Here is an 18,750-nt window from a genome sequence, read left to right as displayed (position 1 = left end):
GCCCATGGCCCACACATGATTTGATTATGTTAACAAAAAGCAGGATAATTCTTTTAGAGGTGTTGGCCCTATTGGACATTGCGGTACCTAAAAATACCAACGACTTCATTTTTTAACTGTAACGGGGCCCATGCAGCAACCTCAAAGGCCCAATTGCCCACACAGGAATTAATCATGTGAAATTAGACAAAGGGCCCAAAAATTGCACTAAGGCATCAACGTGATCCCTGTGGCTTGAATATTTTATTTCCTTCTCTCAACATGCTGACACAAGTTTTGGACATTCTCATATAAATCTCGACATATATATACAGTTTGGGGCATTAACGAAACGATGGCGCGCGCCGATGTGCCAACATTATAGCATGACGTCTATATTGTATCTAGCAAGCAATGTTGACATGACCAATGTAGTAGTGGCATGCTGTTACAAGTTTTCGACATGCTGATGTTGAATTTGACATGTTGATAGACGTAATGACATATTGGTATTTTGTTTCGACATGTTCATATGGAATTGTAACATGTTGATATCGAATTGGACATATATATATATATATATATTAACTTGGACACTTCACTTTCTTTTTCGACATTTATGGAACGTTTGGCTCTCCGTAACGGTACGGACTGTAAATTCAAGTAACACAACTACTAACAAAATCACGATTCTTTTTCCGATCCACTGTGTCTTTGCGAATCGTTTCCAGCGTTGCGTCGGAACACTCATCTCACCAACCACCCTCGCTTTGATCATGTTGATTAGTATGGAACGCCAAAAGCGCAACGCATTTCGTTGCCTCGATCGATTTCGCCTCCTTCTATTTCGTTGCCTCCCTTTATTTCGTTGCCTCCTTTTATTTCGTTGCCTCCTTCTATTTCGTTGCTTCGTTCTATTTTGCTGCCTCCTTCTATTTCGTTGCTTCGTTCTATTTCGTTGTCTCCTTCTATTTTGTTGCCTCCTTCTATTTTGTTGCCTCCTTTTATTTCGTTGCCTCCTTTTATTTCGTTGCCTCCATTGATTTCGTTGCCTCCATCTATTTCGTTGCTTCGTTCTATTTCGTTGTCTCCTTCTATTTTGCTGCCTCGTTCTATTTTGTTGCCTCCTTTTATTTCGTTGCCTCCTTCTATTTCGTTGCCTCCTTCTATTTCGTTGACTCCTTCGATTTCGTTGCCTTCTTCTATTTTGCTGCCTCCACCTATTTCGTTGCCTCGTTCTACACCGTTGCCTCGTTCGATTTCGTTGCCTCGATTGAATTCGCCTGGTTATGTTAATTAGGTATTGCAGGCATGCATTGGTGGGCGGAGCTTTTTTCTCCTTCGGTCGCGACCGGCCGGTTAACGCGAACGTTACCTGGTCGATCACAGTGCCTAGCACGTACTGAGCAGCCTAGCACCTGTTTGAACGTAGCAGCCACTAAGAGCAGCCACTAGTGTATACATCAACGTTACACGCCGTTGGCCACTGATGTTTGTACACTGACGAGCGCTGGGTACGCTGTGGCGGAAAAGTGGATCCCCAGCAGCCACTAAGGGCAGCCTAAATTAGCGGACAATAACAAGACTGTTACTTTTTCGTACCTGTTTTAAAGCGATAATAATTAACGCTATGAATACTGTAAAATGCCAATAATTGCACCATATGAGAGAGAAGATGTTCCTCTTTCATGTGTTATAATTTTGGAATTAAATGGTGGACGATTTCTGCATCCATATTGAACTGAAACTTGTGATCCTACCAAATCTTGTGGAGAAAGGCGTAAATTGCGACAATTTTTATACCATTTTTTTTTCTCAAATGTCTAAACAATTAATTTATGAGAATATAAAACAGTCAAGAGAGGTACAATGACGATGTTAAGTTATTCCTCTTACACGCGGTATGAAAGAACAGTCAGTACCACTTTGATTTATTGAAATTCGATGGCTACAAACCGTTCGATCCTAACAGGAGTGGGATGCAAATGGGAAAATTAGCTCGAAACGCGCGGTAATGTGTTATGATCCAAACGTATTATTATTTCAAAATCGATTAATTTGAGTTATCGACCTAGTTAGGAGGTTCGGTTAGCATCACATCAAAGAATAAAATTTCTTCTTTCACGTGTTATACCTACTATCGGTAACAAAGCCGATTTTTTTTTACCAAAAGTGGCCTAAAAGTTTTAAAATATTGATTAATTTTTTTATTCTTCAAAATCGATTAAAGTTATGGAGCCTATTGAGATGTCAGGTTAGCACCACATTAAAGTAGACAGGTTCATCTTTCACGTGGTATATCTCTACTATCGGTAATAAAAATGATTTCTTTACCAAAAGTGGCCTCAAAGTTTTAACCCCGATACGGACATCTTTAAACGCGCTGTATATACGTAATGTGTAATGATCAGAAAACTGTTTTTTTTTTTTTTTTCAAAATCGATTAACTTTAGTTATGGAGCCTACATTTTTCTGATTATTACACATTATGTATATACAGCGCGTTTAGAGATGTCCGTATCGGGGTTAAAACTTTAAGGCCACTTTTGGTCAAGAAATCATTTTTGTTACCGATAGTAGAGGTATACCACGTGAAAGAGGAACCTTTCTACTTTAATGTGGTGCTAACCGGACATGCCAGTAGGCTCCATAACTAAAATTAATCGATTTTGAAAGAAAAAAAAAACATCTTTTGGATCATTACACATAACGTATAGCGCGTTTAGAGATGTCCGTATCGGGGTTAAAACTTTAAGGCCACTTTTGGTCAAGAAATCATTTTTTTACCGATAGTAGATAATAGAACGAGGCAACGAAATCAAAGGAGGCAACGAAATCAAAGGAGACAACGAATTAGAAGGAGGCGACGAAATAAAAGGAGGCAACGATATCAAACGAGGCAACAAAACCAAAGGAGGCAACGAAATAGAACGAAGAAGCGAAATCGAAGGAGACAATGAATTAGAACGAGGCAACGAAATAGAAGGAGACAATGAAATCAAAGGAAACAACGAAATAGAACGAGGCAGCAAAGTAGAAGGAGACAACGAAATAGAACGAGGCAGCAAAATAGAATGAGACAACGAAATAGAACGAAGCAACGAAATAGAAGGAGGAAACGAAATCAAAGGAGGCAACGAAATAAAGGGAGGCAACGAAATAGAAGGAGGCGAAATCGATCGAGGCAACGAAATGCGTTGCGCTTTTGGCGTTCCATAGATTAGACCTAGCAGGGCCAGCCTGGATTTCATGAGAAACATCATTGGAGTATTTTCCACAGAGCTATCAGAACGCACGCCTCTCCCTTAACGATTAGAGTGTCATGCTTCACCCGATACTCATAGCTAGTACAGTATTTACTGTTCATGTTCCACAACCGTGCACCAGTAACTACTGCGCTGTGTTCGCAACACGGTAGCAGGTGGCACAGTTATTACTGCAAAGCTGTTACACATTGAACTACGAGTCCGAAAGGTGAAAATGCGCGGCGGCTGGGTAACGAAGACCTTCCTAGCCGTACAGTACGGAGTGCATGGTCGGCGCTAACACAATACGTAGCCAACACACTGCGGCGGTTATTTTATACTGCATGCGAGATTCAGATGGTAGCTTAACTTTTCTCTAATCGTATTAGTAAATCCATTTGATTGAAACATTCTTCTTTGCAGTAATTACTGTGCTACCTGTTGAACATGTTACCGTGTTACGAACACAGCGCAGTAGTTACTGATGCACGGTTGTGCAACATGAACAGTAGTTACTATAGCCTACTAGCAATGAGTATCGGGTGCATACTTTTACATCATGGGGCCAAAATCGTAGTAGTAGGCTATTGTGGAAAAGTTTGGAATATACACTTATAACACTGCATATCACGAAATGCTAATGCGAAAATTTGTCTGGGCCAAGAAACGTTTACAACATAGTGGGATAATTTATTACCTGCTCCTTCAGTTATTCACAAATTCCTAGCTGGGTCATTATATAAGAATTGGTAAACTAATGTCCAAACAAATTTAGTTCATTTATGCCTAATGGTTTTGAACAATGGTAGATTTATGTTACAACGAAGTGCGCTGAATGTGTAATGTTATTTGCATTCTTCTTACGGTTACAAGAACAGAACTGGAACGGGTTGATAACATTGTACCTAATCAGACCATTGGTGACAGCTTCTCCAGGTAACAATCACAAAGACAGCAATTTTCCAAGAAGAATAGCTTTATTGCAAATTACTTCGTACAGTGTGTCATTCCATTGTTTTAATATACAGTATAGATTAAGAATTTGCACTCACGATGACATTTGATCAAAGTTGTATTGTGATGATGAATTTAATAATGCAATTGTTCCTTGTTTGGTAATTGTGCATCACTCTTACCAAGCAATGTAGTACTGGCACATTCGTGGAAATACATTAGATTTATTCGGTTACAACAACATGACTACCCATAATATTATCACGAGTTATTATTCGTGTAGTGCAGTACATACAACCTTTGTGTCTTCTATTTTTCATTTTGAAAGATGTCTATTCATCAAGTGTCCTAGTCCCTTTTCGATGAAATAACATTTTATGGTAATGTTTCATATTACCCCTTTTTTCAGAGGACCTGCGTTGTATACATATATTGCTGCAAATTCAACACAAATAGCAGTTGTTAGCATGCAAATGGAATCGCAAACATACTTAAAGAAGAATAAAATCTGCCTCTTTTTTCTTAACATGCATTAAAATAATTATGATTGTTAATGAAAGCCATTTTAACATGAACTTATCAGTGTGAGTTCTGTAGTACTTGTAGCGAAATACTGAACGAAGTCTGAACAATATATAGCTATATGACAGGATATGAACCGTGCCCGTATCAACAACAACCACTTGTGTTATACGTATTGTTTTGATTCGTCAGTTTGATGTAAAGATAGCAATGAATACAATTCCTGTCAATAATAAAAGACCTTTTGACTAGAGAATGTGAGTACCGATTAACCTAGGTTTTGGCCATATCATGTGCCAATTGAAATTCCAGTAATGGTAGCTTTTTATTTTTCAGCAAAATGTAATCCCTGATACTTGCAGAATTAATACAAATGCATCAAGAAGTCAGGCGCATTCTGTCCATATTTGATCACTGGTGTGCACCACAACAGATTGACCGCATACTTTGACAATTGGAAGCATCCTCAGTCTATGTATTAATACCGTCGTATTAATATCGTGCTATTCAACCAGATAGAAAGCAATCTTTCATAAACGATAATTTTCTCCATGTACTCTATGGGTTCATAAAGTTAACCCTACACTAGTACAGCGGTCTTTAAATTAGAAATATGTTATTTTGAACGAAAATGAATACTTCTGTCTTTTTTCGGGGAGAAGGAATGGGGAATGTGAAGTGGCTTAGGATGGGGTTATTCCGTAGTGTATGGTACATAAATTCACTAGCTTGTCTATGTCGAATAAATTAATTTAATACACTCCTGTGCATATACAGTGACAGTTTAATTGGTTTTTCTCGACAACAATAGATAATGTCTTAATCTAATGTCCACTTACAATGTGTCAACTGAGCTGTAACCATCCAAGAAGATAACTTGACACTGGACTGTGGCTGCACATGCCGGTCGCAAAGAGTTTTTCAACCCTCTGGTCATAGGCAAGGATTCACGCACTCCACCTAGAACTCTTCTGGTCGATTTGACCAACCTTCTTTGCATCCTTCCGGGTTGCTTTACGACATCAAGGGAGACATTGACACGGGATCCTAGGCCATAGAAAGTGCCATACCACTAACGGAGCGTTATGAACTCTGGTGTGCCTTGAACCGTAGAACGGTTTACATGAAACCAACAAGACATGGGTCTTTCACCAGTCTCTATCACGTTGGCCATCACGTCAGCTGTTAAATATATGTTTGAATTAATATATGTAGTCCCCAGAGTGGAGTATGCAAAATGGAAAAGAAGTATTGTATAAACTAACTACACATGGATTCGAGCCCTGAACACCATGTTACCAATCCAAAGCTCTGCCCACCGAGCCACCTTACTAGTTAATTTTCAAATTAGCTTAAATTTAGCTTGACAATTGGACAATGTGTGTTCGTTGCAATAGATCCCTCTACTACTTTCAGCAAAACCGCCTTCCAAACAACCTTCATCACATTAGTATCATGGATGTACAATAAGGTTAAAATGTTAATTCATTACATCATAACACACAGGAAAAAGAGCAATGTTCTATTTTTTAAAAATCTATATGTACTAATAAGCTTACACTGCAATGCTATTAATGACTTTGAAGCTGGTAGAATAATGAAAATTTAAAATATTTCGATTAGTTGCAATGCTTTTGATTACATTGTAGCACAAAGAAAGGGAACGTCGGTTATGATGAACCATATATGTACAAAATGCTAACGCTAAAATTCTATTGAAGCCTTCGAACCAATAACACAGGATTACGTTAACGATAATAATAATAATATGCAACTTATATAGCGCAATATGCAAAGGCTTCAAAGCGCTTTATAAAACATAATGCATAAAAATAAAGTCGTAAAAAATAGATGCAAAACCAATACACCTAACAAAGATAAAATTACACAATGTAAAATAGAGGAAATGTTAAAAGTACAGTGTAAAACTACATCAAATATGTGAAAAAATACTAAAATAACTATATAACTATTTTACAATATACAGAACCAATAATAGCATAAAACACATTGGAAATATATATTGCACAAATATTAAAATGGAATTCACTTATGTAAAATGGTGACACTAAAACAGCCGATGCTGATGTACGCCATGCTTCTAAATTGCTTACGCTAGCAAGAGAGACTTTGATCAGAAGAAATCAACCACCTTACAACCGTTCAACTCGATTCAGACGGAGACTTGAAGAAATTCTAACATTAAACGAACAATACATATGCACTTGTCTCTTCAAATCAGGCAGGGGGTACCCCTTGCAGGAACAAACACGTGAGGTGTATACGACGAATCATGTTTAGGGACCCAAATGGCTCATCTTGAGATTTAATAAATAGAGAATATGTGAGATAAAACTTGAGATGCCACGAATAAGTCGAAATATACCTATCATAATACTGCAGGATATAGTGGAAGGTATGGGGATGAAGTAAATAAGATCCTGGCAATAAGACACCAAAAGCTAGCGACGTCAGTTGAAATTTGATATTACAAGTAGCACTTTTGAGGAACGAATCGATACGTTTAGATATAATGTTCAATGTATAATATAATAATGTATAATATAATGTTATAAAAAAAGATGGAGAATACAGACAACATTTTAAAAAAGAAACAAAAGTCGAAATATTGAATTTTAAAGAAGCATAACAAATTTCGAAATATATCTTCTTTTTCTTGGTCATCTTTTATTCAAACTTCGAATTCAATGTACAATTTTGTTTTTCCATTTTCGTAAATAAATAATAGCTATTTCTTAAATAGCGATCATAATTGTGAAAACTAAAGTGATCGATTAACAAAGTATATTAGATAATTGTCTATTTAAAATTTCTGCTCAACATTTAAAATAAAGTTGGAGGTAATATTACATTCCCAAAATAAATGAACTAACGTTTCATCTCTTTCACCACAGAACGTACAACGTGGATTATCCTCCTTATTCATTAAAAAAACTGAATAATTAGTACCTAAAATACGATGTATAAAGCGAAACTGAAAGTATTGAATCTTAGTATCTCTAAAAAATATCTCTCCACCGAAGCTCACCTATATTGAATGCAAGTTCCATTTAGAGATTGACTTCGGTGGTGTTACGAATTTCTGGATAAGCTGATTATGTATATAACGTGAAAGGAATGACATGTTATGAATATTATCTAGTAAAGAAACCCCAATGTTATCACCCTGGGTAAATAACTCTTTCCAATGACTGGGAATTGCGTGGATAACAACATAATACATTGTAAGAGGACAATTAAAGTTATAAGTTTATTAAACGACGAGTGTGATAAGAAACAATATTTGTCATCTAATAAATCTTTTAAAAATGTAATCGAAATATATCTTAGATAAGTAAATAAATCCAGAAAAAGGTCGATATTTGGAGATAGCGATCAAGCAGTATTATATAGGACAAATTAAAACGCTGAGGAAACAGTAGAGTTTGGATACAAAAATAGAAACATTTAATTAAGAGAACCCTCCTGAATATATTTGCACGACGTGTAGAAAGTTGCCACGGTATTGAAAGACAAGGGCTGCGAGAATTCGCATGCCGGAAGCATACATTTGCAAAGACCATGGTTTTCTGTTCCGCCCTTCCCCCTTCCAAAAAAAAAGGGCCGCATACGTGGAAAATCCTGTACTCATTTCGTACAAGACTATAGTCGCCACCCCGGACATTGAACTTTCCCTCCGTTATCTTTACATTTACCATTTTATCACTCAAAAGCTATCAAAGAGTAGAGGGTGGGATTAGGAGTAGATTGGAGGAACCGATGATGTTGTCTTACCTAAGATAATATTAGTTTGGCCAAAATAGCACATTGGGGATCATGACTATGTTACATTCGAATGTCTACTTTCTCTTTCATATTTTCAACTATATTCTCAAAACTTGAGCATGTCTGTCACGAATTTCGACTTTCTATTTCGGTATTTCACTATCTTCTCGAAATAAGGTTCTCATTTCTGTACTTTCAGTACGTACTAGTAGCAAACCAGTACAAAAGTAATGGTTATGTCCTCTTTTAATCACCTTTCCTGTATTCCTTTTGCAGTTTTTTTGGCACCAAACCTCCCAAATATTTCTAAGAATGAGACAGTTGATCACTTCCTTTAATCCTAAACATTTATGTCGTGCGGATACTTTCCAGTAAAAACACTGTTTTGTTTTAAGAAAACACTGTCATTGCAATTTCATGACAATTTCAGAACATTTTATTTACGACTAACTTTTAATGAAGCTTGGTTATAGTCATGATAATGAGCTCTATTGATGTGAGCTGTTATTATAGAACAGCATCAAACGTTTTCGAAAGTCAACACAGGAATTAGCTGTAATGCTTGGTATGTCATAAACAATCCAGTCAGTTTTTGTATTCACGAACAATTCCATGGTTTCACTGACATAGCATCACAGAGATCTTTAAAACCTACTCCAATGAAGTAGGTCATACGTTTCAGATGGAGTCCTATTCTTTTGAATGAAAAGTCAACTAGGAAACAGCATATAGGAATGTAAAACGTGATCGACCCTCAACTCATGTTTCGCTAACAGGGAGACGGTAACGGTGTGAGCATGATGATATCGTGAGTCCGTTCTAATGGGAATATGTACCACAAATGGCCTTGCCAATGTTGTGGAGCTGTTACATTAGCTAGATGGAGAAGAGGAGAGCGCAAAATCGTTTCGAGCACCTGATACGCATAGCTAGTACAGTAACTACTGGTGCCACCTGTAACACATGTTACCGTGTTACGATCACAAAGTAGTAATTACTGATACACGTTTGTGGGTCATGAGTAGTAGTTCCTGTACAAGCTATGAGTATCGGCTGGTTCGAACCGGTGCGCCGACTGGATCCGAGACGCCTATGTAACCGATTTCCTCTTGGTCGCTAAAGGTGCTGCTTTCGTCTCATTCACCAAATGAGCCGCTTCTTCCAAGGACGAGGCGTTTTTCTTTGGTGGCATTTGTCGAATTCTAACTCTTTTCATGAGATTACTTTTACTCTCTGCTAGTAATTGACAGACCCATCCGGTATTATTTGCCGGCTTATAGTTAATATTCTGAAAAAGGCGACCTAGGGATTTATAATACGAGCCGTGAGTACAGTTCAGGAATGTTTCATTTAATAGTTTTCTATATAACTTTAATTCATCGTAAAACCCAGGACCATAACTGTTAATCTTCTTCCAAAGGGTCTCGTTGAAAATTTGATAAAGTTTGTAGTCTATCGCGTTCCATTGACGCATCTTCTGTTTTAACGCTAAAGACACCGTGTAGTTTTTAGCCTTCTCGGATCTTTGATTTTTAGAAATAAATAATATATCCTCCAAAGACCAGCAAAATTGTTTCTTAAGAACTAGGAGAGATTCCTCAATATATTCCGAGATGATAACCATATCTAACTCTTTCTCCAGCTTGTCAATGTAATTTTCTACCGCGGTCTTATTCTCGTGATGTTCTACATGTAAACCGAGATCAAAAATTTGATTATTTTGAGCGTAGAAATATCTTAATCCTTTTACTCCTTCCCGCTTTAATTCTTTTAATTTCTCTAAATATATTTTAGGCGCTAGAAACCATTCTTGTATTTTTGTGGCCACTGTTTCTATGTTTTTTCTAGAGGTCTTATTTCCTGGAAGTACGTCATCAAATTGAAAATGAACAAAAGCTGATTCAAACTGGGCACTGGGATCTCTTAGTATCGTGATATACCGTGTATCAGGTTTCATAAAGGTATCCATGATTTTCCTATTATACTGTACATGCACAGTTATCATATCGTATTTATAATTACTGTAATCCCCTTCTGTTACATTCAATGGTTTCAAAAATATTTTCTTCGGGCTGTCTCCTTTTAACGTTGTGTACACAAGATGACCATTCGAACTCTTTCGGTTCAAAACAAAGGAAAGATTTCTCTGATAACCGAACCGGTTCATAATGTGACCAATTGTCGTGCTTCCTGTTTTGTGGGTTTTGATGAATGCAACCCTTTTTACCTGTGTTGACGAACACGATATCAATCGTGCCCTCTTAGACGATTTATTTTGTGTGAGCGTAAGGTTGACGGTTTTGTATTTCAAAGGGCCTAGGATGTTTGCATTGTAACGAAAGTTCTCGCGAAACTCTTCAGCAAAACTGTAGGAAGAAAAAGATATTGCAACAACATAATGGGCGGTGTATAACAAACGCTACACCAAGGGAATATTGGTGAACAATTCTTCTTATGTATGCCGTATATTTATGAATATCTGTCATGTCTAACGTGGTACTTGGTTTCAGTTAGGTTGAGAAAAATAATTTCAAATACATTTCTTCTAGCGTCCCGGATTAAATTGAGACAGATCTGTGTACCTACACATCTCCATGCTCAATGGGACTTCTGACAGAAAACCAGCATTGTAGAGGGACCTTGTGTTATATATCCATCCTGCCTCTTGGCTTTCGCCCTATCGGACCTTACGATTTCAATTACAATGATATAATACATATATATATATATATATATATATATATATATATATATATATATATATATATATAGATATAGATATACACAGGGGCGTATCCAGGATTTTCACTGGGGGGGGGGGGCGCGAATGACTATCTAAGCGGAGCGCCACCATCGGTTGGCGCGCAGCGTACAAGAAAATTTCTGGTTTTGACACCCCCCCCCCCAGATCACCGGAAATGGCACATCCCAGGCTTGAAAATGACCAACTAGATGTTCACTTTTGCCTGAGTAAACCAAGTATTTTCCCAATATAATTTTTGGGAAGATTGTCACCAGTCACACATCATGTTCGACCTCATCGCATTTCCTGTGGATCATTGCTTTTGTAGGTGATTCTACGTCGCGGCCCACAATACACGTCAGCCCCACTTTTCAAGGTTTTAAGCCCATTATTCGTTCAGAATTTGAAAATTCACATTTCTCGTGAAATAAATTCACTTCAAAACATACCCATAATGTTGCACAAAATTTCATCTATGGACAGCCAGTACAGAAAAACTTCCTTCAACCCCTAACAGACCGGTCAAAATTGCACGAGAAGAGGGAAGAATGTTTAGGAATGTCGGTCAGGGAAATTTCAAATATTCAGACACAGTTAATTTATTGGTGCGTGGGCGCAGATCAGTCTTGAATAATGGTGGGGACGAGTGTCTGTTCTCTGATACCATCTAAGCGGAGCGCGACCATGGGTTCGCGCGTAGCATACAAGACAATTTTGGCAAATATACCTCCCAGATCACAGGAATTTACACTTTCCAGACCCAATGATGCTCCCAAACCTCCTTAAGTTTTAGATCTCATGGCTTAGAAATTTAGTTTGGGGAAATGCATGGGCATCTGCAGAAAAAAATCAGGGGACAAATAATCCAAGTAGACTTTTGTATACGATGGGTCTGGTTTCGTAACTCATCGGGAAGCGAGTAGAGGGGTGGACGTAGGAATTTGGGGCGCGCGTTTTCATGCAGGTGGGAAAAATCTCAAGAAGTGATGTGTGCGTCCGCCCCCCCCCCCCCCCGCCGGCAATGATACACCTTTGGATCCACTAAATGATATTCACAGGAAATGTGCTCAATTCTCAAATCGCATGCGGGAATTTTTTATTTTTATTTTTAGATTCATTGTATGAGTTACGGTACCAGGGGTGGGGTAACAATAAGCATTCAGTTCGCGTTGTATAACATTTTATCTCTGGATGACAGTGTTGCATCGAAGGACAAATGTCTAGTGCAGTGCGCATATAGATCCTGGGCTAATACCGAAATGCGTCATGTTCCCCGACGACTCGGTCGAGTTCAAGACCAGCCACAGTTGGTTTCATAGCACAATTTCACAATTGTTTAAGGCGTTAACACACCCACACGCATCATGATATACTATATATAGTATATATATATATATATATATATATATATATATATATATATATATATTTTTTTTTTTTTTCTTTTTTCTTCTTTTCTCATTCTTCTTTTTCCTCCCTTTCCTCTCCTTTCTCCTCTTTCCCTCCCTTTTTTCCCCTTTTTCTTCTCTCTTTTTTTCTCTCCTCTTTTTCTTACCCGGGGGGCGCGCGCCTCCAACGCCCCCTGGATACGCGCCTGATATATATATATATATATATATATATATATATATATATATATATATATACATATATATATATATATATTTATATATATATATATATACATATATATATGTATAAATATATATATATATATATATGTGTGTGTTTATTTATATATATATATATATATATATATATATATATTTATATATATATATATATATATATATATATATATACATATATACATATATACATATATATATATATATATATACATATATATATATATATATATATATATATATATATATATATATATATATATATATATATATATATATGTATTTGAGAAGTCAGGGCTACTTTAGAAAAGAAATTCTCGATGAAAATAGTTCAAAATACTAAGGTCAACATGTGGAAAGTGTTTCTGGACCTTCACATTTACTGGCATTCACGGTGATTGTGAAATGAATATACGAACAGAATATTAGTTGACTATAAAAAGTGGAAATATTAAAAGCTTCTTCTGTTAACTTACGGCCGTGGGATTAAGCTGCGGTAGGTCAGCGTGGTATAAAGTATACTTGCGATCAAAAGAACTATGACGGCGACTAAAAGTCTCTTACTAGTTCCAACTGAGAAATACTGAAAAGAGAGATGAAAACCGAAGAAAAACTGTAATGGCTTCTTCTAACATGTTGAGGAGATGCGACATGTCAATATTTTATATCATTGTTCTAAATTTAAAGCAGATGAAATGTTTACAGCCTAACTGCATTGTCGTTCGTATAGGATCTCAAATGTTTGTCAGGGAGGAGAAGGATTCAATTTTCCCTAACTGATTTAGGTAGGTGAATGATGAATTATGAAAGAACCAGAGGCGAATCGAGGGTTCATACAGAAGGATTAGACAGTTGGAGTCATTGAAACCGAGTCCTATTTAGGGGGTCTGGGGTACTAACCCAGAAATAAATTAGAACTTGAGTGTCAAATGGTGCATTCCATCTAAACCATTGCATTAAGACAACGTCAGTAGCTTAAAACGCAATGTTGTGTTAATACGTGTATGGTTGATAGGCGATGTACACACGTAGCAGTGGTCTAACCCCTCCTCCTCCCCCACCCCCTCCCCACCCCACTCACCCATACACACCTTTTCCCAAAATAGGACAGTAATAAATAACTGGTTTGTTCTTGGAATTGCAGTTTAAAAGGACGACTTTAGTCACATAAATTCATTTTGATATGCTGTAGACCGTCAAACGGGAATTCTGTCAATCCATAGTTGTAATTCTTTTGCAGTTTTTTCGAGTTCGAGAAATGACCCTTTAAACAGTTGAAGTTCATCAGTTGAAGTGACTGGACGATAGAGTCTAATACAAAGATCATTAGATCAGTTGCCCGGATGCCACACAACTCTCAATGGGAGAATCATGAGACTGTTGCGGCCTCAAATGATATGTTCATAATGAGTTACAAATTTGTCAAAGAAAAATGGTGTCCAATGTCGTCCAAGGATACGATGTTGTTTTAATGAAGTTGAATAACATGTTTTAGTCGAGTTGTTAGAGTTTAATTTGAATAAAAGAAATGGATTAACATTTGCCTTTTAGGCATGCACTGAGGAAAAGACGTCATCATCTATTTAGCCTTCAAGGAGCCTACCAGCAATTTATCATATTTGATGGGTGAATATCTTGAATAACAGAATAACAACCATAAATATAACTGGTACTCATTTGTTTTCCTTTTTGCTGAGAGTATGACATATCTATCCTCAAAATTCTGTCTAAAGTTTTCCTTGTAGACGTTTTCATCGTGATGAATATCAACAATTATTTCCATTGGTAAATTTCAATTTTTTTAATAAAATTAACATTTGTAAACGGTTAAAAAACACCAGAAGTGTAACAACAAAATTACAAGAAAAACTAATAAAATAGAAAGAAATTGATAGAGTTACCATGCTGACTGCTTCATACACTGTCCGTTAATCTATCAATGATATGCGAATATCTACAGCTGCGCATTACAGTTTCTTCAACTTCTTAATGGTCTCTGTATAGTACACCGCTTGTTCCGTTATGTCGTTGATTTATCACTGGTAAACGTAAACAAAGGAACCGTTGATAACGTGGTTGCAAATACTTTCAAATCTTTGCTTTAAGACGAGTGTCACGTTTGTACACTGAAAAGAAGAAATATCAACAAAAACCAAGGAATTACACAGATAAAAGCAGTGAAATGTAATGTTGACTATCAACCAGTGTATTTCATTGGAAAAATAACAAACTTAATAAATTACAACAATGATTACATAGAGATAAAAATATGAAACGTTAAGATCATAACATGTATCTATTTAATGTACGCTTGAATAAACATTCTTTTCAAGTATTGTCAAGTTGGTAGACTAACACCAGTGAAACCAGAAGATTTAACAAGACGAACACATATGTTGTTCACTAGAGCAAAGTTGTGTCATTTTTTGTCTTAAATTCTTTAATTGAAGCATGCAGTTACAAATTTGGTGGCCTGTCAGAAACTGCTAATACTAAAACAATCCAGCCGTGGGAGTAGGCTACTTACACATTAATGTAAATCGATTTAATTCTCATCTTTATCTAACATTCCGAAGTATGGCTGGAAAATTGAAGTTTCAGGGGGACTGATACAAGGGAGGGGGGGGGGGGGCTATCATTTCAAACTTTTTGGAGTCTGTGAGGTTTAGTATTGTTTCGGTAACAACGAAATGTTGACGTTTGCTATGGCATTCTGATGGTAGCCATAGCTTATATCATGAGTAAATTAAGTAAATTTGTGTTATAGTTGATTCATTTACATGCCAACTGGGGGAGGGGGGTAACTGAGCTGAGTGCGGGCCACGTATGGGACAGGGGGGGAGGCCAGTTAATATGATCATTTAGGAGCTGCGTTACGTTGTTGTTCTTTGGTGCCTCAATATAGGCCAAAGTGAGTATGGACTGCATTTGGACCAAGATAACGTTTTTATCATTCCTAGGAACAATGCAGACAAGAATTAAGGCATTGGTCCCATGGCATTCCATATAAACGTCAGGTTCTTCGCTATATACTGCTCTATACGTTAGCTGGTGTGAACCGGTTACACCCCTACACACGTGTCCAGTATGGGAAGTTATTATGTAGAATCATTGCAAATCGCTTTACATTCTTTCCACATTTTTAAAGCAGCATTTAGCGTTGTGTCGCCGTTTTCCACTTTTTGACATGTCCATAAAGTTTTTTACATTTATGAATCACAAAACAACATTTTAAGATATTAACCAAGTTTTCCATCGAAAAAAAACGAAGTTGAAAGTTGTAAATTGTTCGACTTTTGTGCCACCATTTGAAGTAAGATTTAAATAGATAAGGTGGTAATGTATGTCGTTATGGCATCTTGGAGTCAGTTAGGTTGAGAATAATCATAGAAAATGGCGCAAAGAGCTGCTTTAATACCACAGGAGTTAATCTGCCTCGGGCATTCCAATAGTGGCAGATTACGGGAATATTGAGCCGTGCAAGTGACTGTTCCAAGCTCGGTTCCTTAGTCCTGCAAATTAATAACAGGCTAATGTTACAGACTAATAACCTTGAAAGGTGCAGAAGTGACCAGTGGCGATGAATGAAAGTCACCCTTCCCGACTTAGGTATATATAGCCCATTAGTACGGTAAAGCAGCTGCCTAACTGTGTTGATTAGCTTATTTGAATTATTGAGTTTGTAACTGTTCGGTACCCCCTTGTTGCAGTCCACTCCTCCCATGGTCAAGTGCGCTGTGAGCGAGCATTCACAACTTTCACTCCTAGCAAACGGATGACCATTTTCCCGTTTAAAGACTTAGCTATATGTATAATGTATGCAGACCTGTCAACCTGTTTGACCCCAAAATAGGGAGAATAACATTTCCCAGGGCCAAAAAACCGGGAGATTAAGGGGAAAATAGGGAGGTTGGTAATTTTTCAACTGAAATTATATAAATACTCCTTAATAAATAGTCTACAGTACCGCTCATGTATAACTGGACATGTGTTCGACTACAGGATCGTATTAAAGACGTATAAACAAGTACAATCGCGTATAAAATCGTTGACAAACAAATTGCCGAGTAGACACCTCGTATAATCCCTGTACGAGTTTATACGCAGGTTATGCTATTGTGCTCAATGAGTAGGGATTAAATTCGCCAAAAGAATTAGTGAGATGTTTGAAACAGCCGTTTCTTAAATCGTAGTTTAAGACGTGATATTCACCTAGCATCGAAGAGGACGCAGGTAAAGTGTGTGCCGGTGTGGCAGTAATGAGTGTCCGTGCGTCCGTAGGACACATATTACTAGGATAAAGTGTCTCATTTGCGTGAATAGTGTCTCAGGGACACTTTCCCTTGCTTTCTACGCCACCGTGGAAAGTGTCCGGGTTCTCTTTAAAGAGCTTTAACGTGGTTCTGTTGAGTGACAAACGTTTCTGGCCCTATCTACGTTCCTTTATGACCTTTAAGGAGGAGGTAATTTACCAGCAAAGACCAAGTTGACAATGATATATCGGTCAGCATGCACCCTCACTCGGTTAAAGCATAACTAATACTCCGAGTGTCGACTGTTGTGGGAAGGAGGCGGCAAATGTTATTATTCTCGTGGAGACTACACCCAGAGGGGCGCTGTCCGCTATATTTCGATCGTCGACTGTCAGTGTCAGAAGGCTGCATAATGTTAAATTTATCTTCTGAACTAATTAGTCATGTCTGTCTGACACTGCTGCTTATCAATCGTTACTACCATTAGGGTAGTTGTTTGGAAGGTCGGAATTTCTAAACGTTGGAGAAAGATCAACCATGTAGGTTGAAGGTAAATGTATTTCAACCGGTACGCGGCGGCGGAAAGTTCCCCGCCATCCGGAGCATGGAGGTCAAATCCGGGGTCAGAGCAGGGAGTTGTTATGGAAAAACTCCCTGGTCAGAGCAGGGAGTTAACAACTCCCCTGGTCAGAGTCAATATATTTTATTCAGTACGCGGGAAATGTGGAAATCTCCCGCTCTACGTTCTAGGTGTGACAAAGTTTTTATTTCACGCATGCGTATTTGCATTCCACTGTAAAATGTATACTGCTGTTTACTCAGTGAAATAAGCCGAATGTGCCGTCTACGTCGTTAACGTTACATGTCGCAGGCCCAAAATTTCTTAGTAGTTGCATATTTGCACGCACAGTAATTGCATTAAGAGTTGAGACCGTTAACTTACTTAGCCCGATCTGATATTACAAGATGACTTCTCCTGAGCTGGATTCCGATGACGAGTAGGCCTACATTATCATTGGAAAATATCTTTCGTCAGGACTGTACCCTGAAAAGTCTACGTTAAATCTAGAAAGATCGATAAGGGGAAGATCGAAGAGTTTAAGACTGACGGGAGATGCCGATCTAGTTTACGTCGGCCCACATGGCAACGAAGATAGGCCCTTGGCCAAAGCCCACAAAATTAAAGCTTACAAGAAGGGTTTGGCGGTAAGTGTATAATTTGTTTATTTGTATAAAACTTTTAGGAAATATTTCCACTGAAGAAAATGATTCCATAGATATGCATATAACTTGAACTAAGTGCATTGGCCATTTGGGCCTTGCAGATTATAGGTATATTTTATTATTTGCAATCACCTAAGAAAAGTAAGAGTAGAACTGAAAAGTCTAAACTTTATTAGTTTTAGAGAATATCGTGATGCATAATTAGTCGGCAAGACACGAATAGTATTAGGCTACTATAGGCTAGCCTACTGTAGCCTAGGAGTAGGACTTCGAGAGTTAACCCTATTTTCAAATAATTTGCTTTATTCAAATTTAAGCCACTCCGATTGGCAATCTCTGAAATAAAGCCTACTTGGTATAATTTATGTTACTGTGGTAGCTGCCAAAACTCCCAGATCAGCTGTCAGTTACATATC

General features: G+C 37.5%; 1 protein-coding gene across 2 annotated transcripts in view; it reads right to left on the bottom strand.

Moving 5' to 3' along the window:
- Nucleotides 1-7,368: 7,368 nt before the first annotated feature.
- LOC139983509 (galactose-3-O-sulfotransferase 2-like) overlaps nucleotides 7,369-18,750 on the bottom strand; it is a 39,311-nt gene continuing 27,929 nt past the window's right edge. For both annotated transcript variants that reach the window (XM_071997095.1, XM_071997094.1), the window contains exons 2-4: nucleotides 14,759-14,983; nucleotides 13,334-13,440; nucleotides 7,369-10,852 (exon numbers count right to left, since the gene is read on the bottom strand). In XM_071997095.1, coding sequence (XP_071853196.1) covers nucleotides 9,577-10,852; nucleotides 13,334-13,440; nucleotides 14,759-14,761 — 1,386 coding nt within the window. In that variant the 5' untranslated portion in view covers nucleotides 14,762-14,983 and the 3' untranslated portion in view covers nucleotides 7,369-9,576. The remainder of the gene's footprint in view (nucleotides 10,853-13,333; nucleotides 13,441-14,758; nucleotides 14,984-18,750) is intronic.

Source organism: Apostichopus japonicus, chromosome 16 (assembly GCF_037975245.1).
Source record: "Apostichopus japonicus isolate 1M-3 chromosome 16, ASM3797524v1, whole genome shotgun sequence".
Classification (NCBI taxonomy): Eukaryota; Metazoa; Echinodermata; class Holothuroidea; order Aspidochirotida; family Stichopodidae; genus Apostichopus; species Apostichopus japonicus.
The sequence above is the reverse complement of the archived record's forward strand: the minus strand, read 5'-3'. Positions and strand labels throughout refer to the sequence as shown.